Source organism: Ranitomeya variabilis, chromosome 3 (genome assembly GCF_051348905.1).
Source record: "Ranitomeya variabilis isolate aRanVar5 chromosome 3, aRanVar5.hap1, whole genome shotgun sequence".
Taxonomy (NCBI): domain Eukaryota; kingdom Metazoa; phylum Chordata; class Amphibia; order Anura; family Dendrobatidae; genus Ranitomeya; species Ranitomeya variabilis.
Window position 1 is genome coordinate 255,082,531 of NC_135234.1, and position 20,948 is coordinate 255,103,478.

General features: G+C 39.7%; 1 protein-coding gene across 5 annotated transcripts in view; it reads right to left on the bottom strand.

The window, feature by feature from the left end:
* The window catches only part of NAV1 (neuron navigator 1), a 205,512-nt gene that overhangs the window by 42,933 nt on the left and 141,631 nt on the right, over positions 1 to 20,948 (bottom strand). For all 5 annotated transcript variants that reach the window (XM_077295397.1, XM_077295399.1, XM_077295396.1 and 2 more), the window contains 2 exons: positions 17,743 to 17,897; positions 6,545 to 6,616 (listed from right to left, as the gene is read on the bottom strand). In XM_077295397.1, coding sequence (XP_077151512.1) covers positions 6,545 to 6,616; positions 17,743 to 17,897 — 227 coding nt within the window. The remainder of the gene's footprint in view (positions 1 to 6,544; positions 6,617 to 17,742; positions 17,898 to 20,948) is intronic.

Consider the following 20,948-nt stretch of genomic DNA (forward strand, 5'->3'; position numbering starts at 1 on the left):
AAACTCGGGATTATCCCATAACTGAGTCTCTCCCATTTTGTCATTGAATTTCATGATACGCTTATTTTCTCACCACTGGCAGTATCAATTTCTTGGATATCTTTTTGTATCCCTTTCCTGGTTTATACAGTTGAACTACCTTTTCCCGTACATCCATTGACAATTCTTTTGCTTTCCCCATGACTCACAATCCAGAAGCGTCATTGGCTGGATGAAAGATGCAAGAGTCTGTCTGGATCCCAGAAACTCACTCAGTTTTTATGCACACACACTGATTACAAGCAAACAGGTCACAGGTAAGGATGTTACCTTTAGTATCCATTCAAACCCATTTGTGTCAACTTCTGGTAATGTTATCAGGCCAAAATCACCAGGGTATGTCAACTTTTGATCAGGGTCATTTGGATGTTTTGGGTTGTCGTTATGATTTAAAAAGAGAAAACTCAGTAGTTTGACAATAAATGGCTTCACCCAACCACTAACCATGAGTGGATACAAAATGTTGGCGTTATCATTCATATTCTCTGACAAAAAGGCCAAGAAAGCAAAAATTCTGCCGGGTATGTAAACTTTTGAGCACAACTGTATGAGTTATAGATAGATGATATATACATAAAAAATTGTAATAAATAATTACCATGGATTATTTAAATTAATGTCTTCGAAAGCAGACGCCGAAATGCGCATCGGGGAGGACGCTTCATGGCCACACTCATCCCACCCACTGCTATACAGGTACAGTCTGCTATAGAATCCTACTTAACATCATCCTGCATAGCCTGCGGGCAGCCTTTAATATATTGTACATTTATCTTCACAAGTGATTGCTCTGTGATTTTGGACCTCTATGTATAGACACATGCACTTTATTTCAAACCATTCATGCTGCTCATAAATATGTTTTGTCTTTTACATTGCCTGCATATACCAATATATTTCAGTGGTTAAAGGGAACTTGTCAGCAGGATTGTGCACAGTAACCTACACACAGCGTCAGGTCGGCGCCGTTATACTGAATAAAATGATACCTGGTGATGAAATCTGTCATGTGGTTGTTTCTTAATCTTTATTTTTAGTTTTGTGTTAATGAGATTCTCGTGCCCTAAGGCGATGTTTGGGTATGTGGTGCTCTGATTATATATTCATAATGCAGCCTGCTGACAGGTCTCTGATCCCTCACTGACCTGCCCTCTAGATTGCATAATGAAGACCTAACATACTGAACAAAAAAAAAATGCTTCTGCAGTCAGGTGCTGGCCGTGGCAGCTCTAGGCGATCGCCGACAGCTGCTATTCTGCAGGAGGACATTTTTTTTTCCTCTCCAGCAACATGGTACTGTCGGCGCCTGCACAAAAGCAGCTATCGGATCTCTATACAAACAGATGGCTGCTACTGTGCAGGCGAGGCGGGCACATTTTCAAAATGATTTATTTTTTTTCTCTTTACCTTGCTCAAGTAAATCTGCAAAAGTGAACAGTGCACATGCGCTTATGCTGCAGAGCAGGGGCCACGGCTGGCACCTGCCTGCAGAAGCGTTTTTGTTTTTATTCAGTATGTTAGGTATTCATTATGCAATCTAGAGGGCAGGTCAGTGAGGGATCAGTGACCTGTCAGCAGGCTGCATTATGAATATATAATCAGAGCACCACATACCCCAGCTCTGCCTAAGGTCACAAGAATCTCATTAACACAAAACTGAAAATAAAGATTAAGAAACAGCCACAAGACGGATTGCAGCAACCCAGGTATCATTTTATTCAGTATAATGACGTTGTGTGTAGGTTACTGTGCATACCCTGCTGACAGGTTTCCTTTAATACATTTAATGTGTGGACACCAGTACATGGATTTAGATAATAGCACTTTTGCACTTTATTTACTATCCATATTGGTCTCCACATTAATTTAAAGGGAAGGTGCCATCAAAAAAAATTTTTTTCCAGCGATTGAAAAAATGTAAAGAATTAATGTTTACATTTTCTTAAAAAATATTATCATTTGTTTTTAATTTAGTAAAATATGAAAAATAATTTTAAAAGGTTTGGCATTTCCACTTTTAAACACTAGGGGCAGCAGCTAATGAAATTTGACAAAAACCTAGTGTACAACTAGCTCACATTACTGCGCTGCAGTAATTATGGGCGGAGTCTGCTGACGTGTGTGATGTCTCCTCTCCTCCCGGGTGTTTGCTAGGGGATGAGAGGATTCAGGAACACAGTGTGCAGCCATTTTGTTGGTGATTGCAAAGTTATACTGACAAGTAGACAGTCACCGAGGATGGCGGGCAGCAAGGATTCTGGGAGATATGTGGTGGAGGGAGCAGGGTGACAGCAGCACAGAGTATTTCTGGAGAGCAGTGTGCTGGTCTATGGGGGGCACCCTGTTTGGTGCGCAGAGCAGCCAGGGATTGTATATAGAGCGCTGTCTTTTATACACATGGATGGACCGTCTCCTCAGAAATCCAGGAAACATTTCTGCGGATTGATAGCCTGTTCTGATCCAGGCTTTGCATGCAAAGACCCCATTCCCCTCCTCAGATCCTGTCCTGGCGATGTGTGAAAGCGAGGCGACAGGCGCAGTCCGGGGTGATGCTGGGAAGGAAATGTAGCCATATAGTAACGATAAACATGAGACCCCTCTCTTCAGCTGCCTTACCAGCCCTCCCCTGAAGGCACCTAACTGGAGGTCATGCTGCCCCCTCTATTACCCCAGACCCGCGTGCAGCTGCTCAACCGGAACCACCCTAGATTTGGTCCCCTTTCTGCAGATAATACTTCCATAGTGTTCTCACATAATACCGCCATATAGATCACTCATAATACCGCCGTATAGAGCACACATAATACTGTCCTATAGTTCTCACATAATACCATCGCAAATAACGACGCCAGAGTGTTCTCACATAATACCGCCATATAGAGCACACATAATACCGCCATATAGAGCACACATAATACAGAGCACACAATACCACAATATACTTCACACAATACCGTCATATAGATCTCACATAATACCACCAGTGTTCTCACATATCGCCATATAGATCACACATAATACCGCCATATATATCAAACATAATACCGCCATATACATCACATAGTACCGCCATATACTTCTCACATAACGACGCCATATAGATCTCACATAATACTGCCATATAGAGCACACATAATACCGCCATATAGAGCACACATAATACTGCCATATAGAGCACACATAATACCGCCATATAGAGCACACATAATACCGCCATATAGAGCATACCGCCATATAGAGCACACATAATACCGCCATATAGAGCATACCGCCATATAGATCTCACATAATACCGCCATATAGAGCACACATAATACTGCCATATAGAGCACACATAATACCGCCATATAGATCTCACATAATACCACCAGTGTTCTCACATATTGCCATATAGATCACACATAATACCACCATATACATCACATAGTACCGCCATATACTTATCACAGAACGCCGCCATATAGATCACACATAACGGGGGAGAGGACTGCATAGGAGAGGATTAGATACACAGCTCAGTCAGTATCATACAGGATAGGATTAGATACAAGGCTCAGCACAGTATCACATAGGATAGGATTAGATACATGGCTCAGCAGACGGCATCACACAGGAGAGGATTAGATACACAGCTCAGTCAGTATCACACAGGATAGGATTAGATACATGGCTCAGCACACAGTATCCCACAGTAGAGGATTAGATACACGGCTCAGCACAGTATCACACAGGATAGGATTAGATGCATGGCTCAGCAGACAGTATCACACAGGAGAGGATTAGATACACAGCTCAGCACAGTATCACACAGGAAAGGATTAGATACATGGCTCAGCAGTCAGTATCACACAGGATAGGATTAGATACATGGCTCAGCAGACTATCACACAGGAGAGGATTAGATACACATCTCAGACAGTATCATACAGGATAGGATTAGATACAAGGCTCAGCACAGTATCACATAGGATAGGATTAGATACATGGCTCAGCAGACGGCATCACACAGGAGAGGATTAGATACACAGCTCAGTCAGTATCACACAGGATAGGATTAGATACATGGCTCAGCACACAGTATCCCACAGTAGAGGATTAGATACACGGCTCAGCACAGTATCACACAGGGTAGGATTAGATACAAGGCTCAGCACAGTATCACACAGGATAGGATTAGATGCATGGCTCAGCAGACAGTATCACACAGGAAAGGATTAGATACATGGTTCAGCAGTCAGTATCACACAGGATAGGATTAGATACATGGCTCAGCAGACTATCACACAGGAGAGCATTAGATACACAGCTCAGACAGTATCACACAGGAGAGGATTAGATACACGGCTCAGCAGACAGTATCACACAGGATAGGATTAGATGCATGGCTCAGCAGACAGTATCACACAGGAGAGGATTAGATACACAGCTCAGCACAGTATCACACAGGAAAGGATTAGATACATGGCTCAGCAGTCAGTATCACACAGGATAGGATTAGATACATGGCTCAGCAGACTATCACACAGGAGAGGATTAGATACACAGCTCAGACAGTATCACACGGGAGAGGATTAGATACACAGCTCAGACAGTATCACACAGGAGAGGATTAGATACACAGCTCAGTCAGTATCACACAGGAGAGGATTAGATACACAGCTCAGTCAGTATCACACAGGAGAGGATTAGATACACAGCTCAGCAGACAGTAACACACATGGGAGGAGATACACTGCTCAGAGTCAGCACCACAAGGGATAGGAATAGATTCCCTCTCCCCCTCCCCACTGATACTTACGGCTCCCTGCTGAGTCCTTTCTTCTCCCTCCCCTCCTTGGTCTTCTCCTCCTCCTCCTATAGCTGCAGGGCTCCTGTGATTATCCTGGGAGCTGGAGCTCACAGCTGCAGTGTGAGCTCCAGGAAGATGGCGCTGGTCTCCTGCCTCTGCCGTGCTGTGGACTGCTCAGGGGGCGTGGCCAGACACAGCAGAAAGCAGCTTATAATGCTAGGTATAGTGTCGGGAGCCGACCGCAGATCTCTATGCCCTGGGCTGCCGTAAATGCAGAGGGTAAGTGACGTGCAGCTTCACTTACACTCCTGCAAAGCAAAATGGCGGCGCCCAGTGGCTTAAAAAAAAATTAATAATAAAAAAAATGTTAAAGTTAAAAAAAGGAAGTTTGTATGAAAAATAATTGTTTATATAAACAATTATTTTTAATAGAAAAAATAAAATGCGGCACCTTTCCTTTAAATCATCCATGGTAATTATTTATTACATTTTTTGATTTATATATCATATATCTATTAACTCATATATGAGTGTCGCGTCAAACTGCGTCTGTCGCACTACCAGTCATTTTTTCCAACCCACACATTTTTAATCCTTTGTATTTGACCAATAAAGTTGTATATTTTAATCATCTATTTTGGACTTGTATCTTCATTTTTTTTCTTTCCTTTTTTCTTTTGCTTGTGAACAGTTAAGCAAGTTGAAGATTAAATAATCTCTAAAAACCTAAAGTTAAATTACACATTTTCTTCATATTTTAGGCAAAAGATAAATATATTGTAATTTTTTACATTTTAAAAATTATAAAAGGATAATGGGCCAATGCAAAAGTTTGGGCACCCTTGGAGATTTGTGTACTCAGATAACTTTGACCAAGGTTTCAGACCTTAATTAGCCTGTTAGGGTTATGGCTTGTTTACTGTCATCTTTAGGAAAGGCCAGATGATGCAAATTTCTCAGCTTTATAATAACCCAGCTACCTCTAACCTTGTGCAAAAAACAGCAGCCATGGGTTCTTCTAAGCCTTTGCCTAGCACTCTGAAAAAAAATGGTGGAGGCCCACAAAGCAGGAGAAAGCTATAAGAAGATAGCAAAGAGTTTTCAAGTTGCCTTTTCCTCAGTTCAAAATGTAATCAAGAAATGGCAGTTACCAGGAACAGGGGAGGTCAAGATAAGGACAAAAATTCAGTGAGAGCTGCTGCTAGGATTACTAGAGAGGCAAATCAGAACCCCCCCTCTTGACTGCAAAAGACCTTCAGAAATATTTAACAGACTCTGAAATTGTGGTATATTGTTCTACTGTTCAGAGACACCTGCACAAATATGGCCTCACCATAAAATTCAGCTTTAGAAGTACGCAAAAAAAATCTAAGCAAGACTGATGAATTTTGGAAACAAGTCCTGTGCACCGATGAGGTTAAAATAGAACTCTTTGGCCACAATGATCAAAGGTATGTGTGGAGAAAAAAGGGCACAGAATTTCAGGAAAAGAACATCTCGCCCACAATTAAGCATGGGGGTGGACTAATCATGCATTTGCGGTTGTGTTGCAGCCAATGGCAAGGGGAACATTTCATAGGTAGCAGAATGAATGAAGTTTTTTTTATTAGATCTTGATGCTGGATTTCATTCCTTGTCAAACTAAAAAAAGCGTAAAACACACAAAACTATACAAAAAAATAGGCGCAAAAGCAATGATGCATGTGTAATATTTACCTGAAACTTATGTGAAGTCCATGATTTGGGCTCATTTTCACCGGCTGATTGGTAGTTCCAATAATGTAAGGGCTATAAGAAAAGAATAAAAAACAAGATTACTAAATGCAAATGAAACAAAAATATAAACATTTGACTGTAGTATTCTATTTTTTACTAATTTGAAATTCTCTTATAATGTGTTAGAGTTCTTAGAAGCTAGAAAGTCTGTGATAATAGAAATTCAAGATTTCAGAAAACATCACACAAAGGTTAAATCATCAGCTTTACATACGTACGTTTTTTATCCACATCACTAAGATGTTTTAAGGAGAAACCATTGACAAATTGAGACCCAAGACATTAGTTAAATGGTAACCTTCCTTTTATTTTTTTTTTTTTATAATAAATCAATAGTACAAGGGATAATAAGAAACTTTGTAATAAATCTTATAAGGTAAATACACTTCTTTCTCCTCCTGGACTGATCTTTCATTCTCAAAATTCACAATTCATGTGTAAAATCTGTCTTCAGTGAATAAAGAATTTTCCATTACTGATATAGTAGATGACAGTTGATGCTCATAAGGTTCTATGGATAAATGCGTGCTCAGAGGGACACTTATTTCACAAGCTGACAGGCTTAAAAGTTTAGGTCAGAGTACATATCTAAATCCTATTCCAAACTGGCTTCATTAGAATCCCTCCAAAAATAGTCATGACTCCCACTTTTTAGGCTAAACTTGGTAAAAGCAAGTGTATAAGATCAGAGGGATAAACAAGCTAAAGACAAATTTCAGCGACTATATTCCGAATGTGGGGATAAGAATGTGAAACGTCTAGCCATGGCTCTCCAACCTAGGCAAGACTCCTCGTGCATTATAGCTCTAAATTCACAACGTAAAGGAAAAGTTCATTTCCCAAAAGACATCCTAGAAAGAGTCCGGGGCGTAGTACGAGAATTAAAATATTGAAGGTAAATTCGCCTTTCTTTCGGATTCAGGTTGTTCCTTGAAACTTAACGCTTACAAAGCATATTTATACCACTATCCCTAAAGAGATTTGTGAGGAGATTGATTCCAATTTTACTACTTTGAAGTTGGCATCTGCTATCCCAGATCTTAAGATTGGTTAATGTCCTTGTCCAGATGGATATACCACAAAATGTTATGAATTATTCTCACAATCCCTAGAACAACAACTCTATAGATGAAGGTGCCCGGTCACTACACAACCTCTTGTGGCTCATATCTGCATGATTCCAAGCCAGGTAAGGACCTCTTGGTCTGTGTTATTATAGAGCAAATCCTTAATAAACTATTTTCCAAAATTATACTATCCCCATCCTGATGCACGAGGATCAAGTCATGTTTGTCACGAAAAAGGAAGTGAGGGACAATACTATAAAAATTCAATCCTTGATCTCCTAAACACAAGAAGTTTCCTCTATGTCTCCTATCGGTGGACTCTGCAAAGGCCTTCAACAGTGTCCTGTGGGAAATTTTTTTATTTAAGTGGTGAAAAAATAGCACTTTTTTTGTGGCTAAATGAAGTTGTTATTGTCACCATTTGGTTTAAATATGCTGCTTAGATAACCTTTTTATTGCACCGTAAACATAAAATTTTGGCATTTGCTTACTGATTTTTATATTTTGGTAGATCAGACTTCTATGAACAGAGTGATATCAAATGTTTTTTTTTTTTATTTCATCTTTATTAAAGGGAGAAAAGTGTGTGTGATTTGAGTTTCTATATATTTTTGGCATTTTCGTTATTTGATTTTTAACTTTATTTTCTAGTATCCACCTAATTTGCATGAACAACATTGATTTATTCAGTATAGTGCATGAGCTACACATGAAGAAATCCCCACACTTACATGTCTTGGCATGAAATGAGGCTCTTAATGGTTGTATTAGAAATGTTCTCCCACGCTGATTGCACTTGGGCACGCACATCATCAAGCTCCGCTGTTGGCAGCTACCTTTGTAATTGCCAACCGATGACGGCCCAGATGTGCTTGATGGGAGACCAGTCCAGAGATGCTGCAGGTCATGGAAGCATGACAATCAGCATGCAACCAGGCGTTTTCATGCTGAAAAATGGCTCCTGGGACACTTGACAACTGGCTGTAGCATTGGTTTTACAACCAAATCACAGTAACACTGAACTGTTTAAGTACTTAGAATGAATATTAAAGGGGTCTGGCTATGGTATATTATGCCACTCCACACCATAATCCCAGGAGAATGTTCCCCTGTGAAGTCATCTTGATATCGTTGCCCACATGGTCTCCAGACCAGTCTCCTACTATCACTGTGTCCAAGACAAAAATGGCACTAATCGTGAAGAGTATAGACCTTCATTCCATTCTCAACTGCCATCTTGCTCTGCAACATAAACGCTTTGAGAGCAGAGGCACAAGGTCAATGAAACACTTATAACTAGATGACTGGCTAGTGGCTACCCTTTAAGGTGCTTTACAGGAATTAGCATAGAGCAGAATGAAAAAAAAGGAAAATTTAAATTTTGAGACTAAAATGCTATTTTAACCCTAAATATTTAATTTTCACAAATAGAAACAGAAACAAGCATACCACAATTTGTTACACAATTTCTCCCAATTACAGCAATACACTGTATCTGGTAATACAAGCACAATATGTGTTCATACACTGCTCTCTGGGTATACTGCAGAGGTCTGAAGGCAAGGAGGAGCATCACTTTGCTTTTGAAACACATATTTTGGTGGAATGGTTTTCACTTGCCACATTGCATTGGCAAAGCCCGAGGTACCAGTACTGCGAAACCTTCCCATAATTTACTATATTTTGAAAACTGAACCCTTCAGGGCACTTTGAATACCAGCTCCCTCTGCACAGATGCTCTGCAGAGCAGGCTGTCAATCATACATTAACCCTATATCTGCAGGTAAACAGTGTTTTCCAAGGTGACTGGGTCTCTTTAGCCTCTTCCCGTCGTAACTAGTTTCAGTATTTTGGACAAATGCCCATTTTTCAAATTTGACATGTCCCAGTGATTATCAGAAAGATATTCTTGACACATAGTGGTTTTTGTTAGTGGTAAATTTAGGTTGATATATTGATAGAATTTACCATGTGTCTAATTTAGGCTATGTTCCCAAAATGAGCTTTAGGTGCCAGATATTTTTGATGCATCAAAAACGCATCAACTAACATTTCCAGCAAAATCGATGGAATTTTTAGAAATCTCATGCCCTCTGAGCTTCTATATTTATTGAGAATACACTCTCCTGCAGTGCAGGTTTGAAATCTGCAGCGTGTCAATGTCTCTTGCAAATACGCTGAGTTTTCTGAGCAGATTTTCCCCATAGACTATGTGGAAAAATCTTAGGCAAAAAAGGCAAATACGTTTTTAGTGTGTTTCTGCAGCAGAAACGCTTCAAAATGCATTTAATCTGCACCTACGTATATCAATAAAGTTTTGTCAAAGGAAAACATCAAGTATCAAAAATAAAGCAGCTTTATTTAACTCTTTCACGAAATTTGACAGAAATTTATGTTATGATCCGGAAAGGGTTCATGCAAGTTCATGTAAGCGTACGTAACAGCGATCATGCGGGCACAGGAGCTGTGCACTTATGATCATCGCTGGGAGCTTTGTTTAAAAGATAACCAAGCTTCTGCTGTCACAGCCAAGGGCACTGCCCAGGGCAATTCAACCCCCCAAAATGCCGTGATCAATAGCGATCGCAGAATTTAGAAAGATAGGTGAGAGAGAGGGGACTCCTCTCTTCAGACCGGCACTCCTGCAACCTGATCTTGGAGCCGTTGGTAGTCATAGCAACCAGAGGTTATATGATGACCCCTGGGTCTGCCAGCTATAGTTGCCAGTTAGATCATGCCAATCATGGTCTACACTCCCTGACAGAAGTTATGTCGCTTATCCATGTTATGTACATAAAAGCTTATAACCTAAATTCATCCATTGGTTGTATAAATTATTCTTTTGAAAGCTGAAACCCTCCGAAATGTGGTTTAGGTTACGAAAATAAATTGGCATCAATGAAGAAATATTGATCAGTTAATGGACACAGAATAGTCAGATTTTGGCAAGACAAAAGTTTTGTCACCTGGTCATATAATGCACCCAATCCTAGTTTACATTCTCACGTGTGCTCAGTAAATGATCGGTTAATTAGTGTGTGTATAAAAAGAAACCCAGCACCCGACCTTCACTTGAACTGCAACTTGAGCTCTGACAACATGCCAAAAATCCACCCTGCGACCAAAGCCTGGATTATCAAGAGGCTGAAGACCAGATCCACTGCAGAGGTGGCTGGCACCTTTAACGTGTCTCAGCGTCAAGTACAAAGAATTAAAAAAAGATTTCAAGAGACTGGAGATGTGTTTGACAAGCTCAGGTCCGACAGACCCCGCAAGACAACCGCTCAGGAGGAACGTTTGTTGGTTAGAAAATCCAAAGCAAACCGCTCTTCCACTGCAGCAGAGCTCCAACAGACCTGGTCACCTCAAGTCCCTGTGTCAACTAGAACAGTTTGTAGGATTATGTCTCAAAATGGCCTCCATGGTCGAATCAGTGCCCAGAATCCAGCACTAAACAAAAGGCAAATAAAAAACCGTGAGGCATTTGCAAAGTCCCACAGCCTGCTAAACAGATGGAAGCTGGAAAAGTGGCAGAAGGTGGATTTCTCTGATGAATTTTCAGTAGAATTACAACACAGCCAAGGCAAATACTGCAGGAGACCTACTGGAGCCCGTATGGATCCAAAATACACCCAGAAAACAGTTACATTTGGTGGTGGAAAGATCATGGTCTGGGGTTACATTCAGTATGGGGGTGTGCAAAACATTTGCAAGGTGGAAGGCAATATTAATAGCCTAAAATATCAAGAAGTATTAGCTACCTCTTATATTCCAAATCATAAAATGGGTCAAATTCTGCAGCAGGATGGTGCTCCATCTCATACATCCATCTCTACAACAAAGTTCCTCCAGGCAAAAAAGATCAAAGTGCTCAAGGACTGGCCAGCCCAGTCACCAGACATGAACATCACTGAGCATGTTTGGGGTAGGATGAAAGAGGAAGCTTGGAAGACAAAACCAAAGAATCTAGATGAACTCTGGGAGGCATGTAAGACTGCATTCTTTGCTATTCCTGATGACTTCATTAATAAATTGTATGAATCATTGTTGAACCGCATGGATGCAGTCCTTCAAGATCACGGAAGTCACACAAAATATTAAATATGACGCTAATAGCACCACAACTTCATTCACCAATGTTATGCAACATATATTTGTATTTTAATCTAATAATTTGTTTGAATATCACATTACTTTCTGTGGGCGACAAAACTTTTGTCTTGCCAAAATCTTACCATTCTGTGTCAATTAACTGATCAATATTTCTGCATTGATGCCAATTTATTTTCTTAACCGACACCACATTTCAGAGGGTTTCAGCTTTCAAAACGAATAATTTATACAACCAATGGATGAATTTAACATCCGGTTATAAGCTTTTATTTACATAACATAGATAAGCGACATAACTTCTGTCAGGGAGTGTCAAAGGTGGTCTGTCAGTGTAACACTGACAGGTGTAATGCATTGCAAAAATATAAAAAAAGATGACAATATACCAATAAATATGTATATTTATGTAAAAAAAAAAAAGTACATACCGTATATACTCGAGTATAAGCAGAGATTTTCAGCCCATTTTTTTAGGCTGAAAGTGCCCCTCTTGGCTTATACTCGAGTCATTGTCCCAGGGGGGTCGGCGGGGGAGGGGGAGCGTCAGCTGTGACATACTCACCTGCTCTTGGCGCGGTCCCTACATCTCTGAGCGCTGACAGCTTCTTCCAGCGTTGAGCGGTCACACGGTATCGCTCATTACAGTAATGAATATGCACGCGACTCCCATAGGGGTGGACAGAAGCTGTCAGCCCCCGGAGAAGACCATCAGGGAAGCTGCCAGGGACTGCGCCGGGAGCAGGTGAGTATAATGGGGAGGGTGAGCAGCATGGCGCGATATTCACCTCTCCTCGTTCCTCTGCTGTGATGCTCAGGTCAGAGGGCGCGATGACGTTATTAGTGCGTGCCCTCTGCCTGAACGTCAGTGCAGAGGACGCGGAAGACACAGCGGCACCCGGCGGTGGAATGAGGACAGGTGAATATAGCACGTGCCGGGGGCCTGAGCGACAAGAGGTGAGTATGTCTTTTTTTCAATCGCAGCAACAGCATATGGGGCAAATATCTCTATGGAGCATCTTATGAGGCCATAATCAGCATTTGTAAAGCATTATATGGGGCAAACATCTCTATGGAGCATCTTATGGGGCCATAATCAACATTTGCACAGCATTATATGGGGCAAATATCTCTATGGAGCATCTTATGGGGCCATAATCAGCATTTGTGCAGCATTATATGGGGCAAATATCTCTATGGAGCATCTTATGGGGCCATAATCAGCATTTGTGCAGCATTATATGGGGCAAATATCTCTATGGAGCATCTTATGGGGCCATAAGCAACATTTATGCAGCATTATATGGAGCAAATATCTCTATGGAGCATCTTATGGGGCCATCATCAGCATTTGTGCAGCATTATATGGGGCAAATATCTCTATGGAGCATCTTATGGGGCCATAATCAGCATTTGTGCAGCATTATATGGGGCAAATGTCTCTATGGAGCATCTTATGGGGCCCTTATTAACCTTTATGCAGCACTGTATGGGGCAAATGTGTCTATGGAGCATCTTATGGGGCCATTATTAACCTTTGTGCAGCATTATATGTGGCATATTTTAATATGAAGCATGGGGCCCATCATGAACTTTATGGAGCACCTTATGGGGTCCATCATGAACTGTATGGAGCATTATATGGGGCTCCTGATTCAATATGGATATTCAAAAACACAACCTACTGATATCTCAATTAATTTTACTTTTATTGGTATCTATTTTTATTTTTGAAATTTACCGGTAGCTGCTGCATTTCATTAAGTTTTCCCAGTTTTTTGTGGCAAAGTTAGGGGTCTCGGCTTATACTCAGGTATATACGGTATATTTGGTATTGCCACATCTGGATCAACTCGATCTATAAAACTTTCACCCTATTTAATCCCTTCAGTGAACACTGAAAAAACAAAATAAATAAAAAACGTGGCTAAAAACTTTATTTCTGAAAACGTCATTATGTTTCTCACCAAAAAACAAGCCACTATACAGCGATGCAAAAGCAATTCTTTTTTCTATAAAATAGTTTTTATTGTTTAAAAAAGTCAAAACATAAAAAAATTACAAAAATGTGGCATTGCTGTAATCATACTGACCCAAAGAATAGAGCTGCCTTATCAATTTTACCACACTGTCAATGGCATAACCCCCCCCCAAAAAAAAAAACTATTTATGAATTGCTGGTTTTTGTTCATTCTGCCTCCCAAAAATTGGAACAGAAAGCGATCAAACAATGTTACGTGCCCGAAAATGGTACTGATAAAAAAGAAAACTCATCCCGCAGAAGTGTGCGATAGTAGCCAAACATTACAAAAACAAGATAAATCTGGTATTGCTGTAATCGCACAAAAAAAGCAAGTCCCCACTGAAGTCCATCATTTGTCAATGGTAGTATACGGGCACTACAATTTCACTCAGCAACATCCACTGCTGCTTGTTTCTGGAAAACAGCAATGAAGTCAAAATATTCACTACACCTGCAGGTAAATTCCCAGAGGATATAATTTCCAAAATGTGGCCACTTGATAGGGGGATGGGGGATTCTGCTCTTCTGGTACTTAGAGGCTCTGCATATGGAGTCCGCAAACTATTCTACGATAATTCTCCAAGAGGCAAATAGCACTCCGTCCCTCCCAAGTTTCGCCGTATGGATAAGCAGTACAGTACAGCCACATATTGGGCATTTCCACATTCAACAGAAATTGTGGAACCGACTTTTGTGCCATTTTTACTCATTTTTAGATTAAAATGTAAAATCTGGGTCCAAAATTAAATTTTTGTGGTAAAATTGTAATTAATTTTTCTTCACTGCCCAAAGGTATACAATTCTGTGACACACCTGCGGTGTCAATATGATCACTGCCCCCCTTCATTGAGAGGTTTAGTTTGTTAAATGGGGTCACTTACGGGGGGGGTTCTGCTGTTCTGGAACCTCAGGGGCTCTTCAGCAAAATTTGCACTATAATATGGCGCTCCTTCCATTTGCACTGTACCTGAAAAGTATTTCCTGATCACATGTAGGGTATTGACACACTCAAATTGTGAGCTCCATTTTTTCCTATTGGCCCTTATAAAATTTAAAAACTTGGGGCTAAAACAACATTTTAGTGGTAACAATGTAATTATTCTTTCTCCACTGCCAAATAGTATAAAATTATGTGAGGCTTATGTGGTGTCAACATGCTCACTGCACCATTAGATGAATTCATTTGGTGGTGTACTTTGCAAAATGGCGTCACTTGTAGAGGGTTCTGCTGTCCTGGCACCTGAGGAGCCAATGTGACATGGCACCCTCAAACCATTCCAGCAATATCTGAACTCCAATATGGTGCATTTTCCCTTCTGAGCTTTGCACTGTGCCTAAACTGTAGATTTCAACCACATGTGGTTTATTGGCATACTCAAGAGAAACTGCATAACAAATTGTACCATTCACTTTCTCCTATTATCCCTTTTGAAAAATAAAAACTTGGGGTCAAAGCAAAATTTAAGTGGAAAAATTCTGTGAATTGCCAGAGAGTTCAAAACGCTCACTGCCAACCTAGATGAATTCCTTAAGATGTGTAGTTTCCAAAATGGTGTCAATTGTAGGGGATTCTGCAATTTTGGCATGTCTGGGGCTCTTCAAATGTGACATGGCATCCGCTATCTATTCCAGCCAAAATTGGGCTCCAAAATTCAATTGGTGATCATTCGCTTCCAAGCCCTGTTGTGTTCCCAAACAGTAGTTTTCCACCACATATTGGGCATCCATTGTCTCAGGATAAATGATGCATCTGTAAGTTCAAGGTGCTCAACACACATCTAAATACGTTCCTTGAGGGGTGTAGTTTCCAAAATGGGTTCACCTGTGGGGGGGTTCTTGCTGCTTAGGCACATCAGGGTCTCAGCAAACGCGACATGTCCGATGATCTATTCCAGCCAATGTTGCATCCAAAAGACAAATAGTGCCTTCCCTTCTGAGCCCTACCATGAGCCAAAGCAGTCATTTTCTACCACAACTGGGGTATCGTTGTACTCAGAAGAAATAGCACAACAAATTGGGAGGTCTACTTCTCCTGTTACCCTTGTGAAAATGAAAGGTTTATGGCTAAAGCAACATTTTTGTTGGAAAAATTAAAATTTTCTTTTCTTCCTTCCACATTGCTTTCATTTTTGTGGTGCACTTAAATGGAGTAAACTTCTTGAATGTGTTTTTAAGCACTTTGAGGGGTGCAGGTTTTAAAATAGTGTCACTTTTTTCGGTATTTTCTATCATTCAGGCCCCTCAAAGTTACTTCAAATGAGAAGTGGTCCCTAAAAAAATTGCTGGAATTTACACCATTACATCGCACTTAATCTGTTCACGGTATTGTATGGGCTGTTACGATTACAGGGATACCAAACATGTCTATTTCATGGTTTGTGATATTTATTTTTTGTGCATTAAAAATGTAGTTATTTTAATTGTTTCTCATTATTTTCTAGGAATAAAAAATATTCTCTGACTTTTATTTTCCATCTAGAATACAGGTACATAGAAATGCACTGGTATTTAATGATGTATCTCTAAATCCGAATACATTCTGCCTGTAAAGAAGAATATAATGAACATTCTAGTACAGAAAATTCTCTTGTACCAATGATTTGTATTTTTCAAACAATGTATTTATTGTACAAGTAGTAAAGAGTATATAAATTTGGTATCGCTCTAATTGTACTAACCCACAGAATGAAGGTAACATTTTATTTGAGCAGCACATGAATAGTGGAAAATGTAAAACATCAAAAAACAACAGTAGAATTGTTGTGCTATTTTCCATTTCTCTAAAGAGTTAAAGGGGTTATCATCCACTTGGACGACCCCTTTAACATCACTATGTTTCCCCAAGTAAAATAATGACAACCTGTACTTACCTCCGGTTTCGTACCAGAGGTGTTGGTACTGGCTCTTTGGGGCTTGCGTGACTTTGTTATGTCAGGTGAGCCCTGAAGCTAATCAGCAGCCATTTCACTCTCCCCTTCTTTGAACAAATCTGATACTCAGAGCAAGTGAGAGCTGCTGCTGCTGCCTTCTGACTTCCTCTGGATTTTGTATTTGTTCTAGGGAGGGGAGAGTGAAGCGGCCGTTGATTGGCTGCAGGGCTCACCTGACATAACAAAGTCACGCGAGCCCCAGAGAACTAGAGATGACATAGCTGGAAAGGCGCCATCACCAGAGGTGAGTATAGTTGTTATTATTTTACTTGATTGAGAGAGGGTTGTCTGAGTAGCGAACAACCCTTTCAATAAAAGTTTGTTAACAAGTTATATGTACCCCAAAATGCTGCGAGTGACAAATACAACTCATCCCAAACACCACAAGCCCTCATGCAGCTATATCGATGAAAAAATAAAAATTCTATAGCTCCTGGAATGTGAAAAATGGAAAGACTGAACATATAAACAGCAATGTTGTTTTACAATAGAAATCTATAGGAAGAGTCTTTCAAGCATTCTCGAAGTCGAGAATGTGCTTTTCGGAGCGGACTAACTCAAAAAATGCATAAACAAAAGGCAGTGTGAACATATCCAAATTGTTTCAAGATACTTTTTTCTAGTGAGTTAAGGGAAGGAAAAAGATGCAGTTTTTGACATGTGAAGGGAATGGTTTCTCAAAACAAGTGCCCAAGAGGATTTTCACAGCTCTGCCAAGATTTTATTTTTCACTGACAAAAACCCTCAGTCTCATAGGTCTACCCACTCTGGTGTACGACTGATATTCAGAGTACTTGGGGTATCTTTTCTGCCCATGTGTGGGGCCATTTTTTCATCTGTCTGTTATTTAGAACCTTTGAAACTCAATTTCATTTAAATTGTATAAAAATAATAGGTGAGTGCTGCAAAGACCACGGTTAAAGTCGTAAAAATGCCAAATTGTATTTATAGAGCATGGGAACACAAACACAAAATACACTATAACACAGTCTTCGGGTTGCCACTTACCACTTGTGATATTTGCAGGTCAAGGCCCCATTCACCAATTCACTAATGGCTCCTCCTTCAGTAACATCATCCAGTAAAATGACTAAAGGGACATCACATGGTCCTGTCTCTCTGTCAATTTGGTTTGCCAAGTTGGACAAGTATAGCTGCAGATCCTATAAAAGTAAGGTACAGTGAGAAAGGAATATTTAATAGGAAAGGACATTATGGAGGCAATGTATCATAAGTGAAACAGTGTGGGTGCAAGATTGTGCAGGAAACACAACAGGGAACAATTGTTGGTGAATATTTTTATTTAGGGAGTACTATAATGACACTTTCATTTTTTTAAAGGGAACTATGTCAGGATGTGTTGTAGGTCTCTCCACAAATTCTACTCTAGTTCCTGCCGGAGTAATGCATTTGAAGGTCCCCTATCAACTTCTGTCCCACCCCAGCTTTGTTCACTTTGTAGGTTCTGGGTGAAAATGACCCAAGAATGCCAAAAAGTCCCAACATTTTAGAACAGCCTCGAGTTGCACCACAATTGTGCGAATACTGGTGTAAAAATTTTCATGAATCCAAGGAGACATCTCCTGTAATGTACCTAGATGTAAATGTTTATTTGTGGCATTTTGTATAATCAGTATTGTGGTTCTTATATGATCCGCAGTCTAAGGATGGCTGATAACATGAACTCCCATTGTTACAATGGGAAATGTAAGTTCAAGCAAGGCAGGGGGCTGACCTGACATAGCAACTGTACTAAGGTTGGTGTTGTGCTTATGTACTAATGCTAATTCTGGTACTATATTTATGCACTGCTGGTGGTCCTAGTGCTATATTTACTCCCGATGGTTTTGATGCTGCATTCATATACTGATGGTGGTTCTGGTGCTGTTTTCATATATAGATGGTGGCTCTGGTGCTGTATATTAGTACTGATGTTGGTTATGTTGCTATATTCCCATACTAAACGTGGTTCTTGTGATATATTTATGTGCCAAGGTGGTTTTAGTGATGTATTCCCATACTGGTTATCATTCTGGTGTTGTATTCATGTACTGATGGAAGTTTTAGTAATGTATTCTTGCACTGATGGTGGATTGGGTAATGTTTTCATGTACTGATGATAATTCTGATGATGTACTCAAATACTGGCAGTGATTCTGATGATGTAATCATGCACTAATGATGATTCTCATGCTGTATTCATGCAATGCTGGGGGTTCTGATGCTGTATTCCTGTACTCATGATGGTTCTGGTGATGCATCTATGTATGGATGTTGCTTCTAGTGATGTATTCATGTACTGATGATAGCTTTGGTGCATTACACATATATTGATGATAATTCTGGTGCTGTATTCATGTGCTGATATTGGCTCTGGTACGGTATTTATTTATGATGGTTCTGGTACTGCTTTTATGTAGTTGTATTGGTCTGATCCTGTACAGATACACAGTCAGATGAAGTTCTGCGTTGCTATGTTAATAAAGTAATGTGCTGTCTGGCAAGTTAAGGACTACTACATCTGTATATTAAACTGCTGTATTTGATCATAGGTAGAAAGATCGGAGCTTGTCCTTGTGCAGTGTAATCTGTGTAAATGTAGTAATTCTGTGACATACTTGTATAACATATACTGTATTATCAGCACTCAAAGAGGCACTACGTTACGTTATATATGGTGTTACAAAGGACTGCAACAAACATCTACTACCAATTACCTGCAGCAAAATGTGTATTCAATTTTGGTTATGATTACTTTTATTTTTATGAATGAGGGAGGTGTGTGTAACTGGGTGTGAGTTGTAGGAAGGAATATGTCCTGAAAACGGATGTGGTTTCTTTCATGCAAAGAGATGCTGTTAATAATTTTAATCCCACTCCTGGGTATAGGCCTGTTCAGTAATGCCTCCCAAAGGGATTAAACAAGGAAAACGTGTAAAGTGATAAAATGTATCCAAAAGCACCATTGACAGGGACAATCAAATGTGTAATAACAAACATCACAGGTGAACAACATCATCTTGATGAATCTGGTCCTATCTTCCTACTATATCAGTAAAAATCATATGTACATAGCCACAATAGTTGGACTCCAACCCAATCTTTTACATTGAAGTTTTTAATAAGTCTATGCAAAGGTCTTTGTGAAGTGAGGTGTAGAAAAGACAGGTGTGAAATCACCTATTTTGATTGGCGGATCCTTTGTCACGAACTGTGTGTACAGTCTAAAAAAGCTCAAATGGCCAAAGTGAAGATTGCAAGAATAATATTTTTTTTATTGTAAAATGAAAAAAAAAAAACATTGCCAACATTTTTTAAAAAATACAGGTAACCCAAAAACTTGATTTAAACAGTAGTTCATTTTCTGTTTGCAGCTTCCCTTTAACTTTTATTGATAAGTCAGCATGTGGAAATAGAAAGGTGGCCAACATATCTGCTATGATCAATATTGACAAACTTAACCCGTTAGTGACAGAGCCAATTTGGTACTTAATGACCAAGCAAATTTTTACAATTCAGACCACTGTCACTTTATTAAGTTATAGCTCTGGAACACTTCAACGTATCCCACTGATTCTGAGAATGTTTCTTCGTGACATAATGAACTTCATGCTATTAGTAAAATTTCTTCTCTATAACTTGCGTTTATTTATGGAAAAAAAAACTGAAATTTGGCAAAAAATTTAAAAATGTTGCAATTTTCAAAATTTTGGAAACATCATTTTTTTGTTAGGACGTTGCAAGGGTTAAAAGTTGACCAGTGATTTCTCATTTTGCCAACAAAATTTACAAAAAACATTTTTTCAGGGACCACCTCACATTTGAAGTGAATTTTGGGCGGTCAATATAACAGAAAATACCCAAAAGTGACACCATTCTAAAAACTGCACCCCTCATGCAAAAACCACATTCAAGAAGTTTAACCCTTCAGGTGCTTCACGATACCTAAAGCAATGTGGAAGGAAAAAAATGAACATTTTACTTTTTTCACAAAAAATTTACTTTGGAACCAAATATTTTTTTTTCATAAGGGTATCAGGAGAAAATGGACCACAAAATTTGTTGTGCAATTTCTCCCGAGTATATTGATACCCCGTACATGTGGGAAAACCACTGTTTTGGGTGCATGCCAGGGCTCAGACGGGAGGGAGCACCATTTGATTTTTTTAATGCAAAATTGGCTGAAATCAAATGTGGGCGCCATGTTGCGTTTG